At 47.4% G+C, this 22357-nt stretch overlaps 1 protein-coding gene across 4 annotated transcripts in view; it reads left to right on the top strand.

Annotated features, from left to right (window-relative positions):
- Positions 1 to 11315: 11315 nt before the first annotated feature.
- The window catches only part of LOC107185471 (transcription factor SOX-2), a 104366-nt gene continuing 93324 nt past the window's right edge, over positions 11316 to 22357 (top strand). For 3 of the 4 annotated variants that reach the window (XM_015573152.1, XM_015573154.1, XM_015573153.1), the window contains exon 1: positions 11316 to 13735. In XM_015573152.1, the coding sequence (XP_015428638.1) occupies positions 12339 to 13735 (1397 nt within the window). In that variant the 5' untranslated portion in view covers positions 11316 to 12338. Of the gene's footprint in view, positions 13736 to 15802; positions 15902 to 22357 lie in introns of those variants that run through there. The other variant, XM_015573155.1, reaches the window with a different exon arrangement.

The following is a 22357-nucleotide window of genomic DNA, read 5'->3' as shown; positions in this document are numbered from 1 at the left end:
ACCGGTTTGTTCGAGAACAATGCACGTTGAATTACACCGTTGCCACTTGTCTCTGTAACTTGTAACATTGTTTGGAAAAAAACATGGAAGTTGCTTCTAATTAATTTGAAACGTATTGGTTGTACCAGCGTTCTATCCAGTACTTTTTACTGTGAGTCAATGTCCCTCGAGATCGCTTTAAATATCGCATTTACCTATAAATGGCAGCTAGTGTCATCGAAATAGGGGTTGATCTTCTTCAGTCAAACGATCGCAACTCCAGGCCCCTAAATCATTCAGTGTCAATTCTCACGCGTTGAACAATAATTAAAACTCGCTCTGTATAACCGGTAGCATTATTGGAAAAGGATAATATCGAAGAATGCGACTCTATATAGAATCTAAACACCTAGCTACCCTAAGATTCTACTCTGCATCACCTGCTCATCTGATGAAAAATTCAGTGTCTCTTTATTCGAGGTGTCTCCAAAGATTACGCTCGCCAATGAATCCGAATGATGACCAGTGTCGTCGTAAGATCGGGGGAAGTTGACCTTATCAACAGGCCAATCGTCTTTGGCTCCTAGCCCCCGAAATTTCCCTGTTACTATTCTCACGCGTCACACGACGCCCGACAATTGGATCGCGGCCGTTCGTTTTACACGCACGATTTCTCCTAGGTCACAACACAGCATCAGCCGATCTACGGAACAAACGAGGCCGTCGTCTCGGATTTAATCCTCGTTTACTTGCAAGGACTCCAGGTTCCCTCTAACCCCCTCCCCTTTTGATCGCCTCCTGGCTCGTGAGTATATATTATGTATTATATATATATATATCCGTGGCCCAAGGTAGATAGAGCTCCCCCGGTATTTACCTGTCACCTCGATGACGATTCTGACGAGGGTATCTACCCTTCGGCGTGTACCCTTCGTCCTTGACGCGATTTTCGAGCAACGAGAGTCGTACGACGCACGGGGAGGTTCTGGTTCCTCGGACGAAATCGTGCCAAACTCGTCCAAAGATACGAGAGCACACCGTGCATATATTGTCCTTGGGAGAGAGAGGAGAGGAATTTATTGTACGTTTGAAATTATTCTGTCGAGTGGCTGCTGTCTGGCTTAGATGGCTACTTTGGCGTTCTCATTCTTCCCTGACAGACATCGAATAGACGGAGGGGTGTGGACGATTGGCCAAAAGAGGCGTGACTCTATTATTAATTAAGTCGAACACTTTTTGATCGTTGTTGACCAAAAGTCTCGACTCTGTACGTCGCTGTAGCTATCGATCCTGTGCATCTCGATGGAATTCTGCCGAAAGAAAAAAGAACGGATTTCCTCTATATCAATTTTCGAATTCAATTTCCGAAGGGAACAGGGAATTAATAAATTCCAATTACCGCGAAAACACACGGCGCGGCACGGAAAATTCACATCGAACGACGCCGAGCGTAAAGTAAATCCGGTAAGTAATTATTTATCATCGATCTCGAGCCTGGGTGCTCATTAGCGGGAGCGTGCAGTCCGTGCCAACGGTCTCGCTAAATTATTTCCTTTCCCCCGCGTCGCCAGACCGATCGAGCCCAGGAATCGTCACATTTTTCACGAAGATTAATCGAGTCGACAAACGGGTTCGATCGGTGGATAATCAATCGGGTCGACGCGTGAAAATAAATCGGGGGGCCCCCCTGGGTTACCGATTCCTCTCGCCTGATTTGCATATCCAGGAACGTGTCGCGACGCTCGTAAGGCCCCCTTACTATCTTCCTCTCCTGTCTCTCCGATTGTCATGAAAATGCTCCGCTGGAAAACGTGTCCTGAAGCGCCAATGACGACGCTCGAACAAGGGCCACGGGCCTAGAAATGGGTTAGGCGGGTAGGGCTCCGACGAGACGCGAAATTGGCATAAATGAGATTGATACGACTTTAAGTTACTCGACTCGACGGGAGAGAGCCGGAGGGATTGTACAGTGAAGTGTCCTGGGTGTCTGTTGGCCACTCGTCACGCCACTTTGCGCTCTTGAAGAGACAAGACTGGAGACGTTCGCCCATATGGGGTATGTCGATGACCAAACGATGCTCACCTTCCTATTGTCGTGGATCCGTGGAACGTGTTGCGCGGATAATGACGATGGAACGACCCATTCGTTCCCATTTTGAGTCAGATACAGGAGGGAAGCATGAGAAGCTGGACTCTCGCTTCTGTAGGTTTCCAAAGTGGGCACTAAAGATACCTGGAGGGCTGTTCTGGTTATTGAATTCTCTTTATTTTCAATCTAACTGTTTACGCTTCGAATATTACACGTGCAACTACATTTGGAAATTTTTATAATAGAGATAATAAACTTTAGCTTTTAGAGCAAAACCTTCCCCAGCGAAATGTCCCTATTTAAATTGAATCTTGACAGGTCAATTCGTAGGTTTTTCACAGCTGGTAATAGCTTGATAATTTCTGTTCAGTTATTTTCGTGGACAGGTAAAGGGTTAGATTCCCAGGAAGCGATGATTCGGTCCCAGAGGCGCCTAAGGGAAGGGTGACATCGCGGAATCTGGGAGCGGCGAGTGTAGAACAAGTAATAAAATAATTTTAACGACCCTGTTGAATTATGCCCCGCGGTATACAAATAATAATATCTGCCTGGCACGCATCCCCGCAATAAATATCGAACCTGGGGAGGGGGGGCGCCCCCTTCGCACTCCGCTGGCCGGTTTTCATTCGCCGCTGCTCGGCGAACCCCCCATCTTCACGGTCTACCTCGAAGGCTCACCTCAACTATATGGAGCAAAACTATGGGGCCCGGTTGTACCGAGGGGAGAACCTTGCGAAAAACAGGGCCTGACCCCTGACAGAGGCTCTCAATCTCTCCTACGTGGTTGCGTCAGATTCGAAACGTGGGAATGGCTTTTGAAGCGTGTCCACTGTGCTAGGAAACTTTGCTGAATCTCTTGTAACCATCATTGATTTTTAACTCGCGTGGAAATCCAAATGTTTTTTAATAAGAGAATGAAGAGAAATGGCGAATTCTGTTAGTTGGACGATCTTGAAGCACCACGGTGCACCCTAGGATTATTATTCAAGCATCTGTTGGACAACATTCGGGGTGCAGAACGAATCTCTTCGGAATCGTATGCACCAGGGGAAATGGGATCGTGTCCTGGGCGTCGTCGATGACAGGTCACGGATTAAGTGTTACCTCGAATATCGTAACGAAAGGGTCTGCGACGATTTCCAAGCCTCGTTCTGGGTTCGTATGTATTCGATTGGCAACTCGGTCTGCATCGAATCTGCGGTGGGATCCTCAACCTATTTTCTCTCATGTCAGGTGACATAGATTGATTCGAAAAAAATACGTAACCTTTGATATCTTTCGATTGGGAACACAAATAGTACTTTATACGAAGCCAAGTATTCGCAGCCCACGCAAACGGTCCAATAAAGCTACCTATTCCGCAAATACTCGATCTAAAGTAACCCTGAAAAATCTTGAAAATTTTCCATTCGTATGTCCGTTGAATCGCCAAGACGACGGTGTAATTAATTTAATTACAACGTCCGAGTCTTTCGAGGGCGGGCACCGCATTCCAGGTGCATCCCGATGAATGATCGTTAAATTGGCCGACGACAACGGTGAAACGGCCGGTGATTTCAATCTCGGTGAGGCATGAATTTTCGAACGTTCGAGAAAAATAAAACGTCGAAAAGGATGAGGAGGAGGAGAAGGACGGACGGAGCAACATCGCCAGGAGAGATTACGTCGTCAGAGAGGATGCGCGGCGGGCCGATGACAGCGCAATGAGATTCTGATTTGCGCGGACCTCGCATAATCGTAGAACGGGTAGGCGAGAGCGGTTGCACGCGCGTCGCTCAGCAATCAGGGAGAATGATGCAGCCAGAACCAGAGGCGAGCCAATCGGATTCCCCCGCAATTTATTTGTACACCTGTGTGCGAAACCCGGCTCTCTTTTTCGTCAAACGGCGACTGATCCGGGATACCTTGCAATGCCGCGAGATTCATACGCGACAAGATCGGAGAAATCATCGATGATTATAATTACCGATCGACTCGAGTAATCGTGCTAATTGGATTTCCGAGATTCGACAATAAAGCAGATAGCTTTCCCGTTTGTGCGTCGTGTGACGTCTGTAAAATATCTTCGATGAACTTTTCGTGAACAGACACAAATTAATACATGGTTCTTTCTGTGATATACAGGATGAGTCAGTTAACCCTACCACTTAAATTTATTCATAAATAACTTGTATAAAAAATATTTCAAACGAAAGTTGTTTGATATCGAGCAAGACATACAATGTGATAATTAGTTATTTGATGTTTCGCTTTTTTATCGAGATACGGAGGTGACCTGGAGTTTTTCTATCGTAATGTGTAACATTGGACCCTGCCATTCGAAGGAATATTGAATGCTGGGTAAAAAATTACTGAGGTATATGCGGTTGAAAATTAATAATTACCTAGATATTCTTCAGTGGATGATGAAGCTACTGTGCATGACAAGACCATACAGCGCTTGTCTGCTTGACGCAGGAATTTAATGTTTACTAACATATCTTTCGATGTTACTACTATGTACATAATTTCTATAATAGTATATACTAAAAAGAAATAATAATAAGTAAATTTAAGTGGTACAGTTAAGTTACTAGCCCTGTATATTTGTGTGCACCACCAGGCTTCCCGGAATTTTTACCATTAAAAATACGTCGCGTCGCTCGTGTCGGTGATAATCGAGACCTCCAAGGAGCCTGCTCGCGGCAATAATTACCGATAATTACGTGTAATCGTCCCGCAATTAGACACGCAGCCGTGGAACGGGATAATTATTACAAGCCACGAACACCTCTTCTCGCGTGGCGCTCTTCGTTCCGTCATCGCTGACATAAATCATTAGATCGCGAAACTCGTCGAAGTTCCTCCGTGTAACGTGATCCGCAATCCCAAATGCTTGTTTACATGTTGTCCGTTGAAAATACTGACCTAATTATCCTCTATCCCCGATGTTTCACCGCCGCCCAGGGGATTGAGCCGGATTAACCGGAACAATAAACGCGCGTCAACGATCGCACTTCCTGGAGGAAAAACCACCACCCCTTAATTCCTGGGTGTCTCGTATTCACGGGACCGGACGTTTACGACCGTCGAAAATTTTTATAACGACGACGCACCGGTCGTCCCCGTCTGTTCTGGACCAGGTAGCGGCGAAACGGCGTGTCAGGTAAGACTTGACCCAAATTTACGACGTCTCGGTGGAAAAGGGGCGAAAACAACCCTTCCGCGAACTCGAAACGCGATAACCGCTCCCGATTATACGACTCTTCCGGCTATTCCCTGGAACGTTCTCGTCGGTCAGGTGCAAATTTTGTTGTCAGTGGGGAGTAGAAAAAAACACGATCGTAAAACGACGCAACAAGACCTTGTGCTCGAATTAGTGTGTCACGAACAGAGTGTGATTTGGGATAGGGGGCCAGTGTGTCGTAAAATCTAAACTTTTAGAAATATCTTCGAATGTCCAGCGATGATTCCTCGAAGGGATAAAGGACACCGGAAGTTCTGTAATGTCCTGTAAAAGAATTGGAAAATCGTAGTCATTTCAACCCCCTATAGCTGCCTGGGCCGTAGTCGGACCGACGAGATTATTTGGATCCCGAAGAATCGTAACAATCGAGCTTTGTAATCGGTCCTCGAAACGATAAAGACTTTGTTGGCCACCCTTCCGGCACCGCTACCACCACCCCCCTTGATTTCCACCCCATTTCCCTCTCTCTTTCTGCAGTTTTCTCTCTCCCACGCGCAGAGTTCGCCTTTCTCTTATTATTCGAGCTCCAAGAGGAGGCCCCAATGGTATCACCTGTTGGCAATTGCACGCCCACGAATTCCTTCGGTCTCTCCAGGTCGTTGTTTTTTCCTCTCCCACCTCCGTCGCTTCTTCTTCCTTTTCCCTTCCTCCGCCACCCCCAGTTCCGTGCTTCTTTTTTCCTTGGTACACGATAGAAGTTCGACGGTCGCCGACGAAGGAGAGGTCGACCGCCTTCGCATAAACGCGGTTAATGGGTCGAAGATAATGGCGAACAACAATGGCGTACACACCGCCATTGTTGCGGGCGGGCTCGGCTCGCGGTTTCTCCTTCGACACGCGAAACGATAGTCTCTCTGCACGTCGACAAATAGCACGGTTCTCGACTTCGTTTCGGCTAATCTCGTCTGTCCTTCGAAATCCCCGTATTCCGTATCCTGAAAGTGAAACGGAGTGACAGTGATACAGGAAACGTAAATAGATATTCCGTGGCCAGACAATTGAATAGCAACTAATTTGTCGCCTCGGAAGGATCGTTACAAAGGACACAGACCAACAGTGCATAATGATCGACGTATAAAAATTTTCTAATCGACTGATTCCAAATCACCAGCCAGAAAAGAGCAAGGTAGGATCGAGAGACCGTGACGGCGCCGGTACCATTCGAAAGATGGTACCTGCGAAATCCAATTATGCACGCGTAATAGCTGTACAATGCCAGCCTAGTGTAAACGGAACGATCAAACGAAAAGAGAACCCCATGAAAATGAAAGGAGAGACGAAGTGACGACCAGGAAAAGAGAGACGATGGTCCAATAGAACGAAGTCGCGCGTATATTCGATAGGTACTTACGTGTATATATACACGCAGGTATATATACTATACCGTATCCGCTTAAACGAAAGCTCGACGGGCACAAAAGCGGCGTGCCATCGAGTATCACAAACATTGATTTGAATCACAAAGACCGCCCGCGGTACACGGCATTGTCGGGGGCCCCGACTTATTGTACAGTTTCTCTCTCGTGTGTCTACTCTCCGCGTGCCGGTGCTCTCGATCCTCCTCGTCTTTCCATTACTTTCTTTTATTCCTGTTTTTTTTTTTGTTTTTAGATGACGACCAATCAATCCACTTATTCCTCGCTGACGGCACTTTGCACAAGCAAATCCGTTTTGTGCCATGATCAACGGGATCCTCTCACTCCACCTATTCCACGCGATAATTTTCGCGAAATTTACGGAGAAGCATCTCTATTATTACTGTTAATTGATCGTTCGAGGACGAAATTTGGTTGTCAGGCGCATTTATGGGGGTGCGTTGCTTATTGTTAATAACTAATACTACTTCTACAAGAATTTCTGACACTTTTACTGCGGAACACTCAGAAACAAAACGTGCACATCGCGTGGCGCAGTGGTACAAACAACCGCCACGATATACAGTAAATCCTTGATGACTGTCCACAGGTGTAACGCTGATTTTTTAACGAGGTTTAGCACAGTGATAAAGCTTGGCATTCTGAAGCCAGTGAATGTACAATATTTAATGTTCAGTGCCGTGGAGCTTTCGAACATTCATCGAGGATTTGTTGTACGGCGTACCACTGTACAGTTGCGCTTACTAATAAAAATATTTATTAAAAAAAGTAACTTGCAACTATAAAATGTTTAATACATATATCATTGGATGTTTGAAGTCGCAGTTCGCAGTCAAACGGTTAAAGTAACTATTGTCACATGCTGGAAGGGAATTGAATCGATTCCCCAGCTGATCTCGGAGATCAAGTAGACGATCTATCCAGCGATATTGTACGAAAGGCGAGGAAACGATCGTTTTCGCTGGTTAGACGAGAAAAACCAGGGCTCGATCGTCAGCTAATTAGTCGTAGCAATTCGAACCTAACAGGTTCTACGGGTCGAAGAGCGCAGGTATTTTCGCACAGGTTTATTATTCGGCTGGCTCGTTGCGGAAGCAGGTACTAAACTCGCGCAGGAGGGCCCTGATGGCGATCGATCCGCAAACAAAAGCTCCGCTTACGGTCGCTTGCGGACGACGCGTTTACCTGTGACGCGACGCGACTAAACACAATTAGCAATAAATTTCGCGCAGGGTTCGTTAAGCAGGTGTCAATATTCGGCCACTCTCGAGGGCCGAGTCATCGTCGCCGTTGTCCTACCTGGAGCCCGTTTGGAAATAAGCGACGATCGCTCGCCGCGTCATTCTTGCGGTTTTCATTACGCGTACTCGTCCGGTGGACCCGTCACAATGCTCCTCTGATTACCCTTTCCACGTTTTGATTTATTGCCCGCGTCCCGCTAGCCGGAATTCTCCACGATCGTCGCGCCGCGGCATTTCTCGACTGCCACGGAAGCACGGACAAGATAACCGGGCGCGTCCGTTCGGATGATTGAAGAGCATCGATCGATTGGAAGATTGAGTCAATCGGGGGACCTTGCACTTCGCCGCTTATCGATTCGAATAATCTTATCGACACCGGCGACCTTGTCGATTATATCGAACGGAACAGCTCTCGACCGTGCATAATTGTGAATACCTTCTGAAATTCAATTCCACGTTTTCCATACTCGGACACTCTGTCCAGTTTCTGCAGATGCATCAGAAACATCGAACCTTCTGAAATTGATACATCTATCCACGATAGGATCGATAGAAAATCGATCAACAATCCACAACACTAACTTTAAGCTTTTCTCCGTCAAGAATCGCGTCTCGAAAAGAATTCCAGCTGAAGCCTGATAGGAAGGGTGACTGATCTAGGAAGAGAAAAAACAGGGAAAAGATCGAGTCTTCCGTTCGGAAACGAACGAACATCGGGCAGAGTTCGAATGGGATTCCAACTCGTCGTTACTTTCATTGTCGCTGACGCACGGGGCACGTCGTCGTCAAGGGGGTTGCGCTACGATTATCTATGACGCATTCTTCCCATTATGCGTTCCGCTCTTTCGCCTCCCTTTCTCTCGCCGCGACCGATTCTCTCTCTCTGGCTGGCTGTCGGTGGTGTGCCCGTGAGCCGCGGCAACAGGTCCTACGCAGGAACCCGCTTAAAACGGAGTCGCATCGGCCGATAGAGGTTCTTTCAGGAACAGCTCCGGTGAGCCTCTTTGTGGATTTCACGGAACGAGAGACGAAGAGGGCCCAGGGACGAATGAATGGAGAGAGGAAAAAAGGAATGAGAGAGAGAGAGGAACTAGAAGAAAATGGGTCAAGTCGACCGGATATAATGGGAGAATTTGAATACGACGAAGCGCGACACGAGCTAATGCTCCCGCAAAATCCCGGCTAAATTAACTCGGGAGGCTTGATCTCAGGTCGAGAAGAGCCTCTCCTCTGTGAGAAGAATCATCATATTCGGAGGATGGCCAATCTGTCGACGGTCTCCGATGACGGTAAATGAATAGCGCCAGGTACCACTTTTGAAATTTCGGACTGCACGGTGACGACGACCTAAATGTAGACGTTCACTTTGTAATCATATGTCGCTGCTTTTAAAGATGTTTTCTTTTTAACCCTTTGAGTGTTATGAACGCACATGTCTGACGAAAGTTGTTTACGTGGACGAATATTTTCAGCTTGCACTCCTGACATAGAACGGCAATAAGGAAACCTTATTTCTTATTTTACGACTTTATTTATTCTTTTTTTTTTTTAATTGGTACCTCATTAGGGTTCGAAGTACGCGGAAGAGTATTCCGTCGACAGAGAGAGCGTTTAAATCTAAAGAGCTCGACAGTCAAAGAGTGAAGTTAATATTCGTAAGGACAAATTCAATTACTCATCTACCCACGTGCTCCAGGATGAAACGTCGAGGCTTTCCCACGTCGAGGAGAGAAAAAGAAAAGAATCGCAATCTAAAAAGAAAGCGCGCGATACACGAGAGAAAGGCGATAAGATATAAAATGCCTGCGTAGTTAGAATGAACTCCCGCGTGTTGCGCTCCCGATGTGGAGTATCGAGTGGCTCTCCATTGTTTGCTCGATATAACGCCCCGGTACGTACGTTTGATCGCAAACATTTGCAACGCCTGTTTACCCCTTTACCGCGCTTTCGTTTAAACAGCCCCCGAACAGAGATCGATACCCATAGAATCAATCCTGGTGTCTCTACATACGAATTCGATCGTGCAACCCCCTTCGACAACTTCCCGAAAACTTTCGATACTTCACTCACCCCGTGAAAGCCCTGCAACAACTCGAACTCGTTGTTCATCCCCCCACCCCCGATGGGACGTTGTTCCGCGAAAGATTCGAAGGTCACCGGACTCGGGCGAAAGGAGGAATCTCGCAACACGATTGTGGTTGAACGGAGACGGTTGATGTATCTGAAGGGGTGGTTAGAAGTGGGTGATGGGGGTGGAAAAAGGATAGAACACGAATGTAAGAGAACGGAGAGTACAGGATACACACAAGATGACTTCGAGGGAGATGATTCGCGGAGAAGACCCTGGTCCAGCGGTTCCGCGAAGTTCGAAGGGGCTCGGCGAGGGGTGAGAGTGTTCATGGAATAGATGAACGCGTGGACGAAACACTGGCGACCCCAGGAGAGGAGAGAGCATCGCAGCGAGAGAGGAACGCGCGCGTACACACGAGGCAGAGTGGAAGCGAAACCGTGGGGAGAACGAGACGAACCTGAGAAACAGAGACGGAACGAGACGAACCTGAGAAACAGAGACAGAACCAGACGAACCTGAGAAACAGAGACAGAACGAGATACTGCTCGTGGTTGAAGGGAGAAGCTTGGAATATGGGGTGGAAGAGGGGTGAAAGCGTCGCCGCGAGAGGTCGTCGGGGTTGTTGCGAGGATGACGTCACGGCGTAATGGCGCCGCCTTCGGTGGCGCGGAGAGCCCGGCGATTGGTCGAGAGAAATGATGGCAGGCTTGCGTGCCAATCGATTGCCGTTGGTAGGCTCGTCGCTGGTCTGTTGGCCGGTTAGGTATGGTCGTTGGTAGGTAAGGATCGCTCGGCGTATAGTTATGGAGGGGGCGGGCGGCGAAGCGCGCCGAGCGAGCGAAACACAGAGAGAGGGGGACAGCCGACTCGGCAGGAAGTGAGCCCCGAGAGAGTGGGACCCCAAGGCGAAATCCACAAATGCTCAGACGGTTCCGTTCTTCCGTAGAGAGTGGAGGTCGCTGCTACTTGTGTTCCACTTCTTCTTCTTATTCTTCGTCTTGTTCACGTCCACCGTGCACCGTTCGCCGGCGTGTACACACGAGTCGGGGGCAGTGCCTGGTCGAATGAAAGGAACGTGCGCGTGACAACATACACACACACAGCAGAGATACACAACGCGCATCGCACGAGAGGGAACCACGCGTGTTTTTACCAACGAGAGTAGTGTGGGACCGAGGAATAATAATAATAATAATCGACAGTATCGTGGGGACAGAGTGACGAGTTGGTTACCATCCGTCGATCGGTTCACGTTACATTCAGTGATATATATATATATATATATATATATATATATGTATACATGAACATTTATCGTGTGGGTGTACAGAGTTTTTCTTGAGGTCTCGAGGCGGAAAATCGCGAGGATCTTCGTGTGTCCGTTGGAATCCGTCGCGCGATCCGATTCGTCGAGGGTATCGCGAGCCTGCAGCCAGTCACGAGCGAGCCGTATTACGAGCCTTGGAACAGAGAGACGGGGTGTGCTACGCGAACGAAAGAGAGAGAGAGAGAAAGAGAGGGAGAGCAAGAGCGGCGTGCTAAGGGAAGAAAGTGACAGTGCGTCGTCAGTTCTCGTGCGGGACTCTGGCGTGTGGATCAAACGGACCGTTGCGCCCGACAGTTTGTCCCCGTAGAGAGACCGCCAAAGGGGAGGCAAAGCTCTCTGGTGTTGATATTATGAAGAACGGCGAGTGTGTACGGTGACCAGCGAAACCCGAGGGGGGTACCCACGGTGACTTTTCGTGATTACCAAACATCGCTGTGTATATACACAATTCGCGGCAGAGGCTCGTGTTTCGAAGGACAGAATTTACCGGATCGAGCATCGGTAATGCCGTGGATCGTACGATCGTACAGTGCGCGCGGTGTGCTCGATTGACTTGACGAATTAATTGACATACTTTTGGTGACATTCGGTATTCTTGGATTATACGGTGACTTGTATATTTTCCTAGTAAAGGAAGAACAAGGGGAATAGAGGACAGTTCACCATAGATCGTGTGAGACAGTGTGTATATCGGTGGTGTGTCGAAGAGAAATTCCAACAAGTGGTGCGAATATACACGTAGTTAAACAATCGAAAGAGGAGATTCTTTATACATATGTTCGAGGAAACGATCACCGGTTTCCATGTTACACTACAGGAGAGAAACGATTAGACTCGTTGTCGCGTAGTGTGTGTCGCCGGTTCACCAGTGAACACGGTGGAGCACCGTAAAGCGACACGTCCAACCGAGGACCCGTACGTGGAGAAACGTTCGGACCGTGCGGTACACTCGGCGTGTTTCGTCGAATTTCTTGACGTCGCGAGGTACCAGGAAAGGGCGGCAAGCTGTACGGCCACAGGGAGGAAGACATGCTCACGATGGAGACGGACCTGAAGGGCGGCAGCCTGCACGGTCAGATGCCACCGCACCCACATCAGGGTGTCTCTCCTATGGGTCACCATACGGGAGTCTCACCCTATGGTAGCCTCGGCTCGATAGTGCACAGTCCAGCTCTATCTGGAAGTCCACCGAGCACAGGTGGCCTGGGTCTCGGTCTCCAGCATCATCATCAAACGTCCCAGCATCACTACGCGTCGATGCAGGCCGCCCAACAACAGCAGCAGCAGCAACAGCAACAACAACAACAACAGCAACAACAGCAAAGTATGCACTCGTTGGCGCAACAAGCTGCCAGCCAACAGCAACAGCATCATTCCCATCAGCAGCAACAGCAACAACAACAGGCCCAGCAGCAGCATCATCAACCGCCGAACAACAACAACAACACCAGCAAGAACAACAACATCGACCGTGTGAAAAGGCCGATGAACGCGTTCATGGTTTGGTCGCGTGGTCAACGTCGCAAGATGGCGCAGGAGAACCCGAAGATGCACAATTCCGAGATCTCGAAACGTTTGGGCGCCGAATGGAAGTTGCTAAGCGAGACGGAGAAACGGCCGTTCATCGACGAGGCGAAACGATTACGTGCGGTACATATGAAGGAACATCCGGATTACAAGTACAGGCCGCGACGCAAGACAAAAACCTTGTTGAAGAAGGACAAGTTCCCGTTGGGTGGTGGTGTAGCGGGCGTTGGTAGTATGTTGGGCGTTGATCAGAGACAAGTCGGGGCTACTGGGGGACCGCAACAGGCGCAATTGTCGCGGGACGTTTACCAGATGCCGAACGGTTACATGCCGAATGGTTACATGATGCACGACCCGACGGCCGCGTATCAGCAACACGTCGCTTACGGTGGTCACATGGGTGGCGCGGCTGCGGCTGCCGCTGCCTCAGCCGCTGGTTATCCAAGGTACGACATGGGACACCACATGGGAGGCGGCAGTCCGAGCCCCATAAACAGCTACATGAACGGTTACGGTGGTTACGGTAGCACAACCGTTCCTGGTGGATCACCGTCTCCCTATCACCAAGCTCAACCAGGCTCTCAGATGTCCAGTCACAGTCCCAGCGGTAGCAGCATAAAATCGGAGCCGACGAGTCCAGCGAGCGGCGGTATTCACACGCCGACGCCGACCGGTGCATCGTCGACGGCCACCGCCGGTGGACAGGTCGTGAAACGGGAATACATGGGCCAGCAACAGACGCAGCAGTCCCAGGGTGATCTGAGACAGATGATATCGATGTATCTACCGCAGGGTGTCGATCAGGGGGTCGTGCAACACGGTGCCGGTGTCTACTCGCCTGGACCATCGCCCGATCCGCTCGCGCAGCATCACTCCGCCATTCCGCCTCTAACTCATATGTAAGCTGATTTTTTTCATGCACTTTCTTTGCCCGATTACCGGGCGTAGAATACGTAAGAAAACGATCGTAGCTTGCTCGATGGAGAAACGAATTTTTTTTTTTTTTTTTTTTTTTTTTTTTCGAGGATTGTGGTCGTCGGGCAAGGCTCGATCGTACGGCCCTTCATCCCCTTGGCTTTACTTCCTAGAGTTAGGATAAACCTCGGTGATACGACATATCCGTCCTTGTGATTTTTGCTGTTCTTGTAAATTATTGGCTGTAGTTTGTTGCTAGATAGCCGCGGTTTATCCTTCTCGTCTGCGAAGTAGCTTACGTGTGCACCGTCGAGCTTGACGCAATCGATAGATTACGGGAAGTTGATAGATAAATACAACTCGAGCGTGCACACACCTGGTCGCGAGGCGATTCGGAAGCGAGAAGTTAATCCTCCCGAATCCCAAAATGATACTCATTTACGCTTGATTTTTTTTTCTATTTAACCTCGCGTATGCCCGCGCACTTGCATACTAACACTAATCGCGACGACATTTCTACTTCTGGACCCTATACACGATTAATCCCGAGTACGTGAACAATTAGCACCGACATATCCGACACCCTTATACCCCTGTCGTAGCTTGCACTAGTGGCGAAGTAACGTTGAGCAGATTGTTACGTAATTAGATAATGCGAGGTACATCCACCCCTCTGGGTAAAGAGTCGATCAGGCGAAACGCATGAGCCCAGTTAGTCATCGTGGAACGGTTCTAGACACCTAGCCCCTTCGATCCTTGATCTCCATCGATCGTCACAGCAGCTTGGAACTCGTGGCTGTTCCATTTTCTCCGAGTAATCAGCTCACTTTCTAGTATTGAAAAAAATTAGAATTATTTTCTTGAAAAAGAAGGGCGTGTCGCCGTTCTTCCTCGTGTTTTCTCTGCCTCGGATTGGTTGGACACGATCGAACATCCTCGATTTTCAGTTTAGATGTACAAACATTAAAAATATTTAATTCGACGTGAGAACGCGAGTCGGATACTCGGATAAGATTTACGACGAATAACCCTCCGACGACGGTCGACCGACACCATCGGTGGACAAACAGAAAACACCTCCGAGTTCAACGTGGTAAGCACGATGCAAACGCGACAGCTTTGTTTGCTCCTCGTGCTCTCTGTGTATCTCTTTTCTCTTTCCTCGACGCTCATTGCCTCCCTTTCTCTGCCCATCGAACGAATACATTTTTCTCTTGTCTTTTTTCGTTCCGGTTTTCTTTCTCGATCTCTGTCTTTCCTCTTTTTCAGGCTTTCGTTTCCGGTCTCTAATTGGTGTGTCCGCGCGCGAGCGATCTGCTCTCAGGGTCCAGAACGTAGGGAATTTCGAGCGGTTTAAACTCAAAATTAATGTGTACAAACGATTCAGGTGGAACCGGAGATGAATTTTGAGTTTGAACATGTCTTCGAGTTTATAGGTCGAGTCAAGGGAAAAGCTGTGGTCGACCATTTTTCGTTTTACCTCCGTGCACGATCTTCTCGTAGTTTCCCCTGTGTTCTTTCGATTCCGCTTGTACCCGTCGCGATTGGAGTTGAGGATCTCGCGGGAGGACAACGAAACTTGAACCACGTCGATTAGCTTTCCTTCCTCGACTCGTCCTGTACGTGATGTCTCAGGTCGCGTACTACAACCGGGCAGAAGATGATTCTATTTAGAAAAAATAAGTCGAAAAAGAAGAAGAAATTTTTTTCATACGAGGCTTTATATTCGAGAAAAACTACTTAGAAGTTTCACCGAGTATAATAAGTAGAAACAGTATGCGATGAACAGACATGTTCGCCAATTGCACACGTATCCATCGGACGTTTCAAATTCGATTATCTCGGAAACGAAGCATCATAGGAGAAAGTTTCATTCTATATTTTTCATTTGTTTTTCCATGTAGAATAACCTTCTGCCCCGGTTGTATTGCCCAACCTGAGACAACCTGTATATCGAACGCGATCGAGAGATTTTACGAATATCAAAATCACAAACAACCCTGAAATCTAGCCCCTTGACAGAACCTAACGAAAAAACCATAACCTCGTAGGATAGCTTAGAGTGACAAGCTTGGACGGACGTGCTGTACGCGTGGGAGGACTCTCTTAAGAATGAAAAAAAAAAAAAAAAACGAATGTGACGGAGAAAAGATAGAACTGCAGGCAAAAAGCTTCTTGCGAAACCGAGCGAACTCGGAGACCGTGGGGGCCGAGGCGCGGACCGCGAACGGTTTCTCGCAGTCTAGGGAGGAAATTTCACGGACGGAAGGAGGGAAAAATAGACAGAGAGAGAAAGAGATGGTCTCGTCAAGGACTCGACGCCATTTTGCATGCATACGTGGTCGTAGAACGCCCAGCAAGGATCCGAAGAAAACTGGATATATATATATACTGAAAAACGGTTCCCAGATTTAGCATCCTCGGCGAGCGGCCGTGCAAAGTACTTCCGGTCGTTCCCCAGGCTTGCGACAAATCGACGCTACTCGTGGTCCCCACGTTCTTCGACCCCTCGTCTCTCGTTGGAGATCGTTCCCTTATTCCCCGTCGACGTGTGTCGGCGCGTGAAGAAAACAAAAAACGTGTGTTCTCGCGTGAATCCATCGCTAGGATGATCCAATCGACGATCATCCGTGTTCAACTGATGGTGTATGTGTGTGTTATCTCGTCGCGAAACAGCCTCGGCGTGTTTGTGTGTTGAGAGATCGATGAACACTGGGTTCGATCGAACAATCGAACGGTGACATTTCTCGACGAGTATTTAACAGGCAAACGTTTTCTCCGCGCGCGGTGGAAGGGGAATAGAGTAAAAGGGGGATAGAATGGTAGAAAAGGAGACGAGATGAGAGAACGCGAAACGATAAAACCTTACTGTGATAAACGAACGCTGCACGACGTAGCACGCGTGTAAGAATGAAATATCCAGGGTATAGCCGTTGAGGGATGTTTAGAGAGGAAGGTCGACAGTAAGTGCGAACGAATAGGGAAAAAAAAACTAGGGGGATGGAATCGAATGGTAGAGATATAGAATTCGAATGATCCGAGAGATGGCTAGATCTATATCGCGGCTTCGCGTGATTGTATATATATATACATATATATTTATATACATATTACACCGTATATATATATGATATGATATATATATATACATATGGAAACGTATAAAACAAAAAAGAGACACGTGTATTATATTTTCCGCGGTTAGCAATATTCCCTTTTTGTTCTCTCTAACGGTTAGAATCGACGTCTCGTTCGACGTCCGTCGGTGTCCAATCGCGGCGCGTCTGTGTCGTCGCGCGACACTGGCCCCCGTGATATCATTCCAATTAGCGAACGAATAACGGAATAACAAATAAACGTTAACGAGAGAAAGTGTGTGTGGGAGAGTGAGTGAGTGTGTGTGTGTGTGTGTGTGTGTAACGGAAAGACGCGTCCGGAGACGAATTATAGGACAGACGCCCCTGGAGAATAACGAACAAACCACGGTTGTGTATCGATTGAAAGGTGATACGAAAAAAAAATAAAAGAAAGACAGGAACGAGAGAAAGAATCGAAAAACAGCAACAGTATTTATTTGCGGATATCGTAACCCCGGAAGCTGGTTCCAACGAACCGTGTGTGTAGACGAGAAAAAAAACCCCTTTCTTAGTGAGTACCCTGGGAGAAAGAAAAAACTGTGTGTGTATGTGTGTGTGTGTGTATGTGTATTCGTATGCAAGAGTGGGAAAGAAAAAAAGCTTGTAGATTGGTCGTTGATCGTCCCCCGCCGTATTCCTCCCCTACCTCTTTTGTACATAAAAAAAAATCCTGTCTCTTGGTCACGCGAGAAAAGATCATCCCCCATCCCCACCCGCGAGAAATTAATAATCGAACGTGTTGTGTGTACGCGTGACCCGTGAGAAAACGTCTATAATAATTTACTATTACGTTTATTTTTTACTGCAGTGACCCTAAAACCTACGATTATCATTAATTATATTAATATTATTATTATTAACACTACGATTTCTGTTTTCGTTTTCTTTCTTTTATTATTATTATTGTCATCATACATTATTATTATTCTAACTATTATAATTATTGCGATTAACGGTTCCTTCCCTTAGCTCCCGTTTCCGTTTATCCACGCGCGTTCCCCTTGTCCCGAAACCCTTCGTCGTTCCCTCCGTTCTCCTTCACCGCCCCAAATCACCCCTCGTCATAAACGAAGTATCCGTTCGTAGACGAAAAGCGTCTGTAACGCGAGGGAAAATTCGAACCGCGTGCGACGTTCGAGGGTCGATTAATCGCGACCGATCTGCGACGAACGGTGGAACGACTGGATTTCTGTTCCCAGTGTTCGAGGTGCTCGCTGGGTTGGTTGGGTCTCGTTTCACCCGACAGCCCATCCGGAAGACTCGCCTCGTTCGTCCCACGTGTTATAGAGGGCAAAGATTCTCGAGTCCTGGACTCGGGATCCTGCGGGGCAATCATCGAGCGAAATATCCTGCACGCTGCGACGCGATCCTACTGAAACGTTTCGATCGATCGTCGACAAGAAACTTCGATTAATTTCTTTCAGTCAGTTTCGAAAGGGAAAGAAAGGTTTGCATCGATTATATTTTATTGTAGAAAGTTCAGAGCTGCAAAATTGTTCGACAGAGCGTCTTCTTGTCGAGAGCTTGAAATTGCATAAAAATTCGCGGGCTTTCTTGTCGTCCACCATCGAGGATTTTCAGGCTTCCGGAATTGTCGCGTCGCAGCGTGCAGGGCACGCAATTCGCGAAATTCTGTTGCGAATTCTTCTTCGATAGAAACAATCGTTCCATCGTTCGTGTTGCGAGCGCCAGGTCGCGTGTCAGTCGTGTCTCTTCTCTGGTGCATACGAGTCACGCGACAAACGAGAACCGAATGAAGAGAGAGAAAGAAAGAGAGAGAGTGAGAGAGTAAAGTTCGAGGAGCTCTTTGTACAAAAAAAGGAAAAAACAAACGAAACCGTAAATCCGTAGAGACCTTTTTTTTAAGACGCAAACTCTGTACATGTACATAGGTTCACCACGGCAACGAGTCGTCGTGGTAATTACGAATTATATATATATATATATACATATGTATATTAATTAAGAACAGTCTGTGTATTTTTTTTTTTTTCGAACTCTATACAATACCTTTCGACATTCGACACATCGTTTAGAAGCAGGCGATCAGGTAATTTAATTTACAAAGAAACACGTTGTGTGACTTTATCTGTATTCTGTGTGTGTACACTTTGCATGTGATCTCTAACGAAATTCTTTTAAAATTTTTCTCATTCTTCATTTCACATCTTTCGTGTGTGTATCATGGACAGGTAAAGTGATCCTCCAACCGATCTAGGCAGACGAAACCAAGTGTCCTATCGCTCGATTTATTAGAGTTTTCTCTTCGTCCCCCAATCCACGTTTATGGAGCTTTAAAGTCACACGCGAGAAATATTATCATCTTGGCATACGCGTTGACGATAGGCCACCGCCAGGATGAGACAACCGCGAAGAAGGCATCAATCCGCGTGTAACGGTGAGGGGGGATCTGGGATTTTTCGACTGTGTCCTTCAATCCTTAGTGAATAGCGCGACTGGATTTTTATATTTCGACGAGCCACGCGGTTCTCCGTACTCCGTCCGCAACGAAATGTCCCAATAAATATAACGACCCCGGCCATGGACGAGTGGAGACATTAATTCGTGCCAATAAATATTCCCATCGTTCCGGCACATAAACCTGGCGTTTGTCATATACACGCAGTCATTTCGGTTAAAAGGCATTCCCTCCGCCACTGAATGCAAATGCGAGTGCTCGTTGTGCGTGCGCTGCGCACACTCTCTCTTTCCCTCCGTAGGGTCTCTAAAGTGCTTTCAATTACCGTGTTCCACCTAACGTCCTGGCCCTCGAGGGCCGTTTTCCTATGTTTTGCATAACCGGGATTTTCAAGTGTTTCACGCCCCACGAGGACGCGCGCGACGCCCGGCCCAACTTCCTCCGGGCCAGGCTACTCCTTTATCCATGGATTCCGCTCGACGACGTGTTTTTCTGCCCTCTAACGAGCCTACACCATCAGGGAGTGCTTTTCTCGCTTTCTTTCTCTACCTTATTTCTCTTGCTTCTGCCCTCTGCAAGCTTTCTGCATGCGAATCTGAACGCTGTTCGTTCACGTTTCACTCGATTGATTGATTAATTCATTGGTGCAACGAGATGAAGCTTGGCGTGATATTCACTGTTTTCTAGAGTAATATTGGCAGTTTTGGAAATACCAGATTATCATGGTCTCTGCATACGAATGGATTACTGGTGTACACCTAATAGGAATCTCGTGAAAACAAATTGTAGATAACTTTCTCGGTTCCCTCAATGAACTCTTGGCTCGCCGATAAGACACGTGCGATTCCAGCGTGTGAAAGCGGTTCGATATTGCGCGAACCTCGGTACAATGAATCGAGCTTCACATGCGCTGGTACAACAGTAGCTATTCGTATTGTTTGCCTGTATCTATCTACAAGTAGATTTGTGTTTCCGCGTGTTTTGAAGTACACGGTAGAGAGTGTAGCGGCAAGTCGACAAGAAACAAAATCGAATCTTCGTTGAAGAATTTTCACAAGTGGTTTCGTTCTTGCACGCGTTAAGTTCGAGAAATGAATTTTTCGTCGTCACTTTGCATATACTCGATATGTCACGGTTATCTACCGGTTCGAACACCACGCGCGCTTCACGTTTTATCGAACGTGAAACGATGCAATATCACGCTATTACTTCGCGACGTGCAATAAACGCTCGATAAGGAGCACTTGTTTGTTACGGTAATGGCGATCGAAACAGCTGCGTCGCCGCGAGGAATCGTCGGGGAGAGCGTCTTGTGTCCTCGCGGAAACGGCGACCTTTCCATTCTTCGCCTGAGAAGTCGTCGATCGATTTAATTAAACCGAGGGAGGCGAGCAAGAACTTTTTCTTTCACGATGCAAATCAATTTGCTTTCGCCGCGATAGGATCGATCTCTCGAAGCTACCGTTACACGAGAATCGAAGTCGCCGCGAATACACGCACACACGTATTCTCCCCACCTCCTCGGTAAACACCGCGTGAACTTGATCGAGGTCGAAAAACCCGTGATTCGAACATCGAACGACCGGTTACAAGCAGCAGGGGGACTCCTTTCGGCGTTTTGCAACGACTAGAAATTCAATTCTAGCATCTCCACGCGAGAAATGGTCCTAGTCTGCGGGAACGTTACCCTTTTCCTGCAAACATTCGAATCACTCGTGATCTTATTTAACAATTACACCACAGGTCAAAAGTATGGGACCAGAATTCGTGATTGATGGAACAGTAACTCTAAAAACAGAATCAATACATATACAAATCATTTCTAGTAAGTTTTATCAAATCTTTATAAAACAATATTTTTCTCCTTCTTTAATTATCCTGCATGCCTGGTCCCACACTTTTGGCCGGTAAGTACTATATACGCGTCTGATCAATGATGAAACGAATGTGCCTTTTTTCTCCTCGCGTTCGATCGAGAGGCCGATTCTTCGATCGCTGGATGACGAGCGGTTAATAAATTACGAACGTTCGCTCGGCTATTGGACGCAGGGATAAAAAAACGTCACCGAGCTGTCCGTAAGTGAGCGTATAACTCTTTCCTGATAGTACCATGTTTCACGTGGCAGGAATTCATTTCCATCGGGCATAACTTTCCCGAAACCACATCGAGTACCCGGCCACACGTTGTACACATACGTCTTACGAACGTCTAAACCTATACGCCCACGCGGCGTCTCGCACCTGACTCTATTTCACGGCTGATTTACGCCCGTGCACCGCGAAGATTCTTACCCAGGTAGGGAGGGGGATGTGTTTGCGCATACATTAGCGAGGAATTTTCTCGGTTCGCGCGAAACGGGACGCCTTCAGTGGCAAAGCGAACGAACGGGGCATTGATAAAGCTATCTCGGTGAATAGAGCCCCTATTGCTAACCCGTGACCATTTAATTAATTGCCCAGCCAAGAACACTACGGCCGACGTGATTAATCTTGACGCCGGGAGGAGGCCCCCTAAGGCTGGTAACTCCTATTCCAGGGGGATAGAAAAACACTCTAATTGAAACGTACGAAACTTTCGTCCGGGAATTTTAACCAGGTTCGACGGCAACGGAATGCAGGGACGCCTCCACTGAATCATCTTTCTCTCTCGAGCGTGTCGAGGCGGGGGCGCAGGTAGACGCGAAATAGCTGGAAGATTTTTATAATCGCCACCTTGAATAGGTACTGCTCAATTTTTGTAAGAATTTTTTCCAAGATGAGTAGTCTTGTATATGATGGATTTTTCAGAGCCTCTTAGCTTTACCCTTTTTCTTCGATTGTATTTACAAATGCTTGTTTTATTTGAGAGTTAATGTCGCATCAACTTATTAGGTTATTAACGAAAATTGTGACAGAACAGACAGTGATGTTACGTTACAACAGTAACATTATATTAGTTTGTTTGCTCATTTGGCTTCATTGATTAATTTTTTGTCTTCGAGGTTGTCTTTGAGTAAAGGTTTAACGTCAATTTCGAAGAAATATCGACATTAATAACTCGACTCTATCCA

This window comes from Dufourea novaeangliae, unplaced genomic scaffold (genome assembly GCF_001272555.1).
Source record: "Dufourea novaeangliae isolate 0120121106 unplaced genomic scaffold, ASM127255v1 scaffold57, whole genome shotgun sequence".
NCBI classification, from domain to species: Eukaryota; Metazoa; Arthropoda; class Insecta; order Hymenoptera; family Halictidae; genus Dufourea; species Dufourea novaeangliae.
Note: the sequence above shows the minus strand (reverse complement) of the source record. Positions and strands in the feature narration are given on the sequence as shown.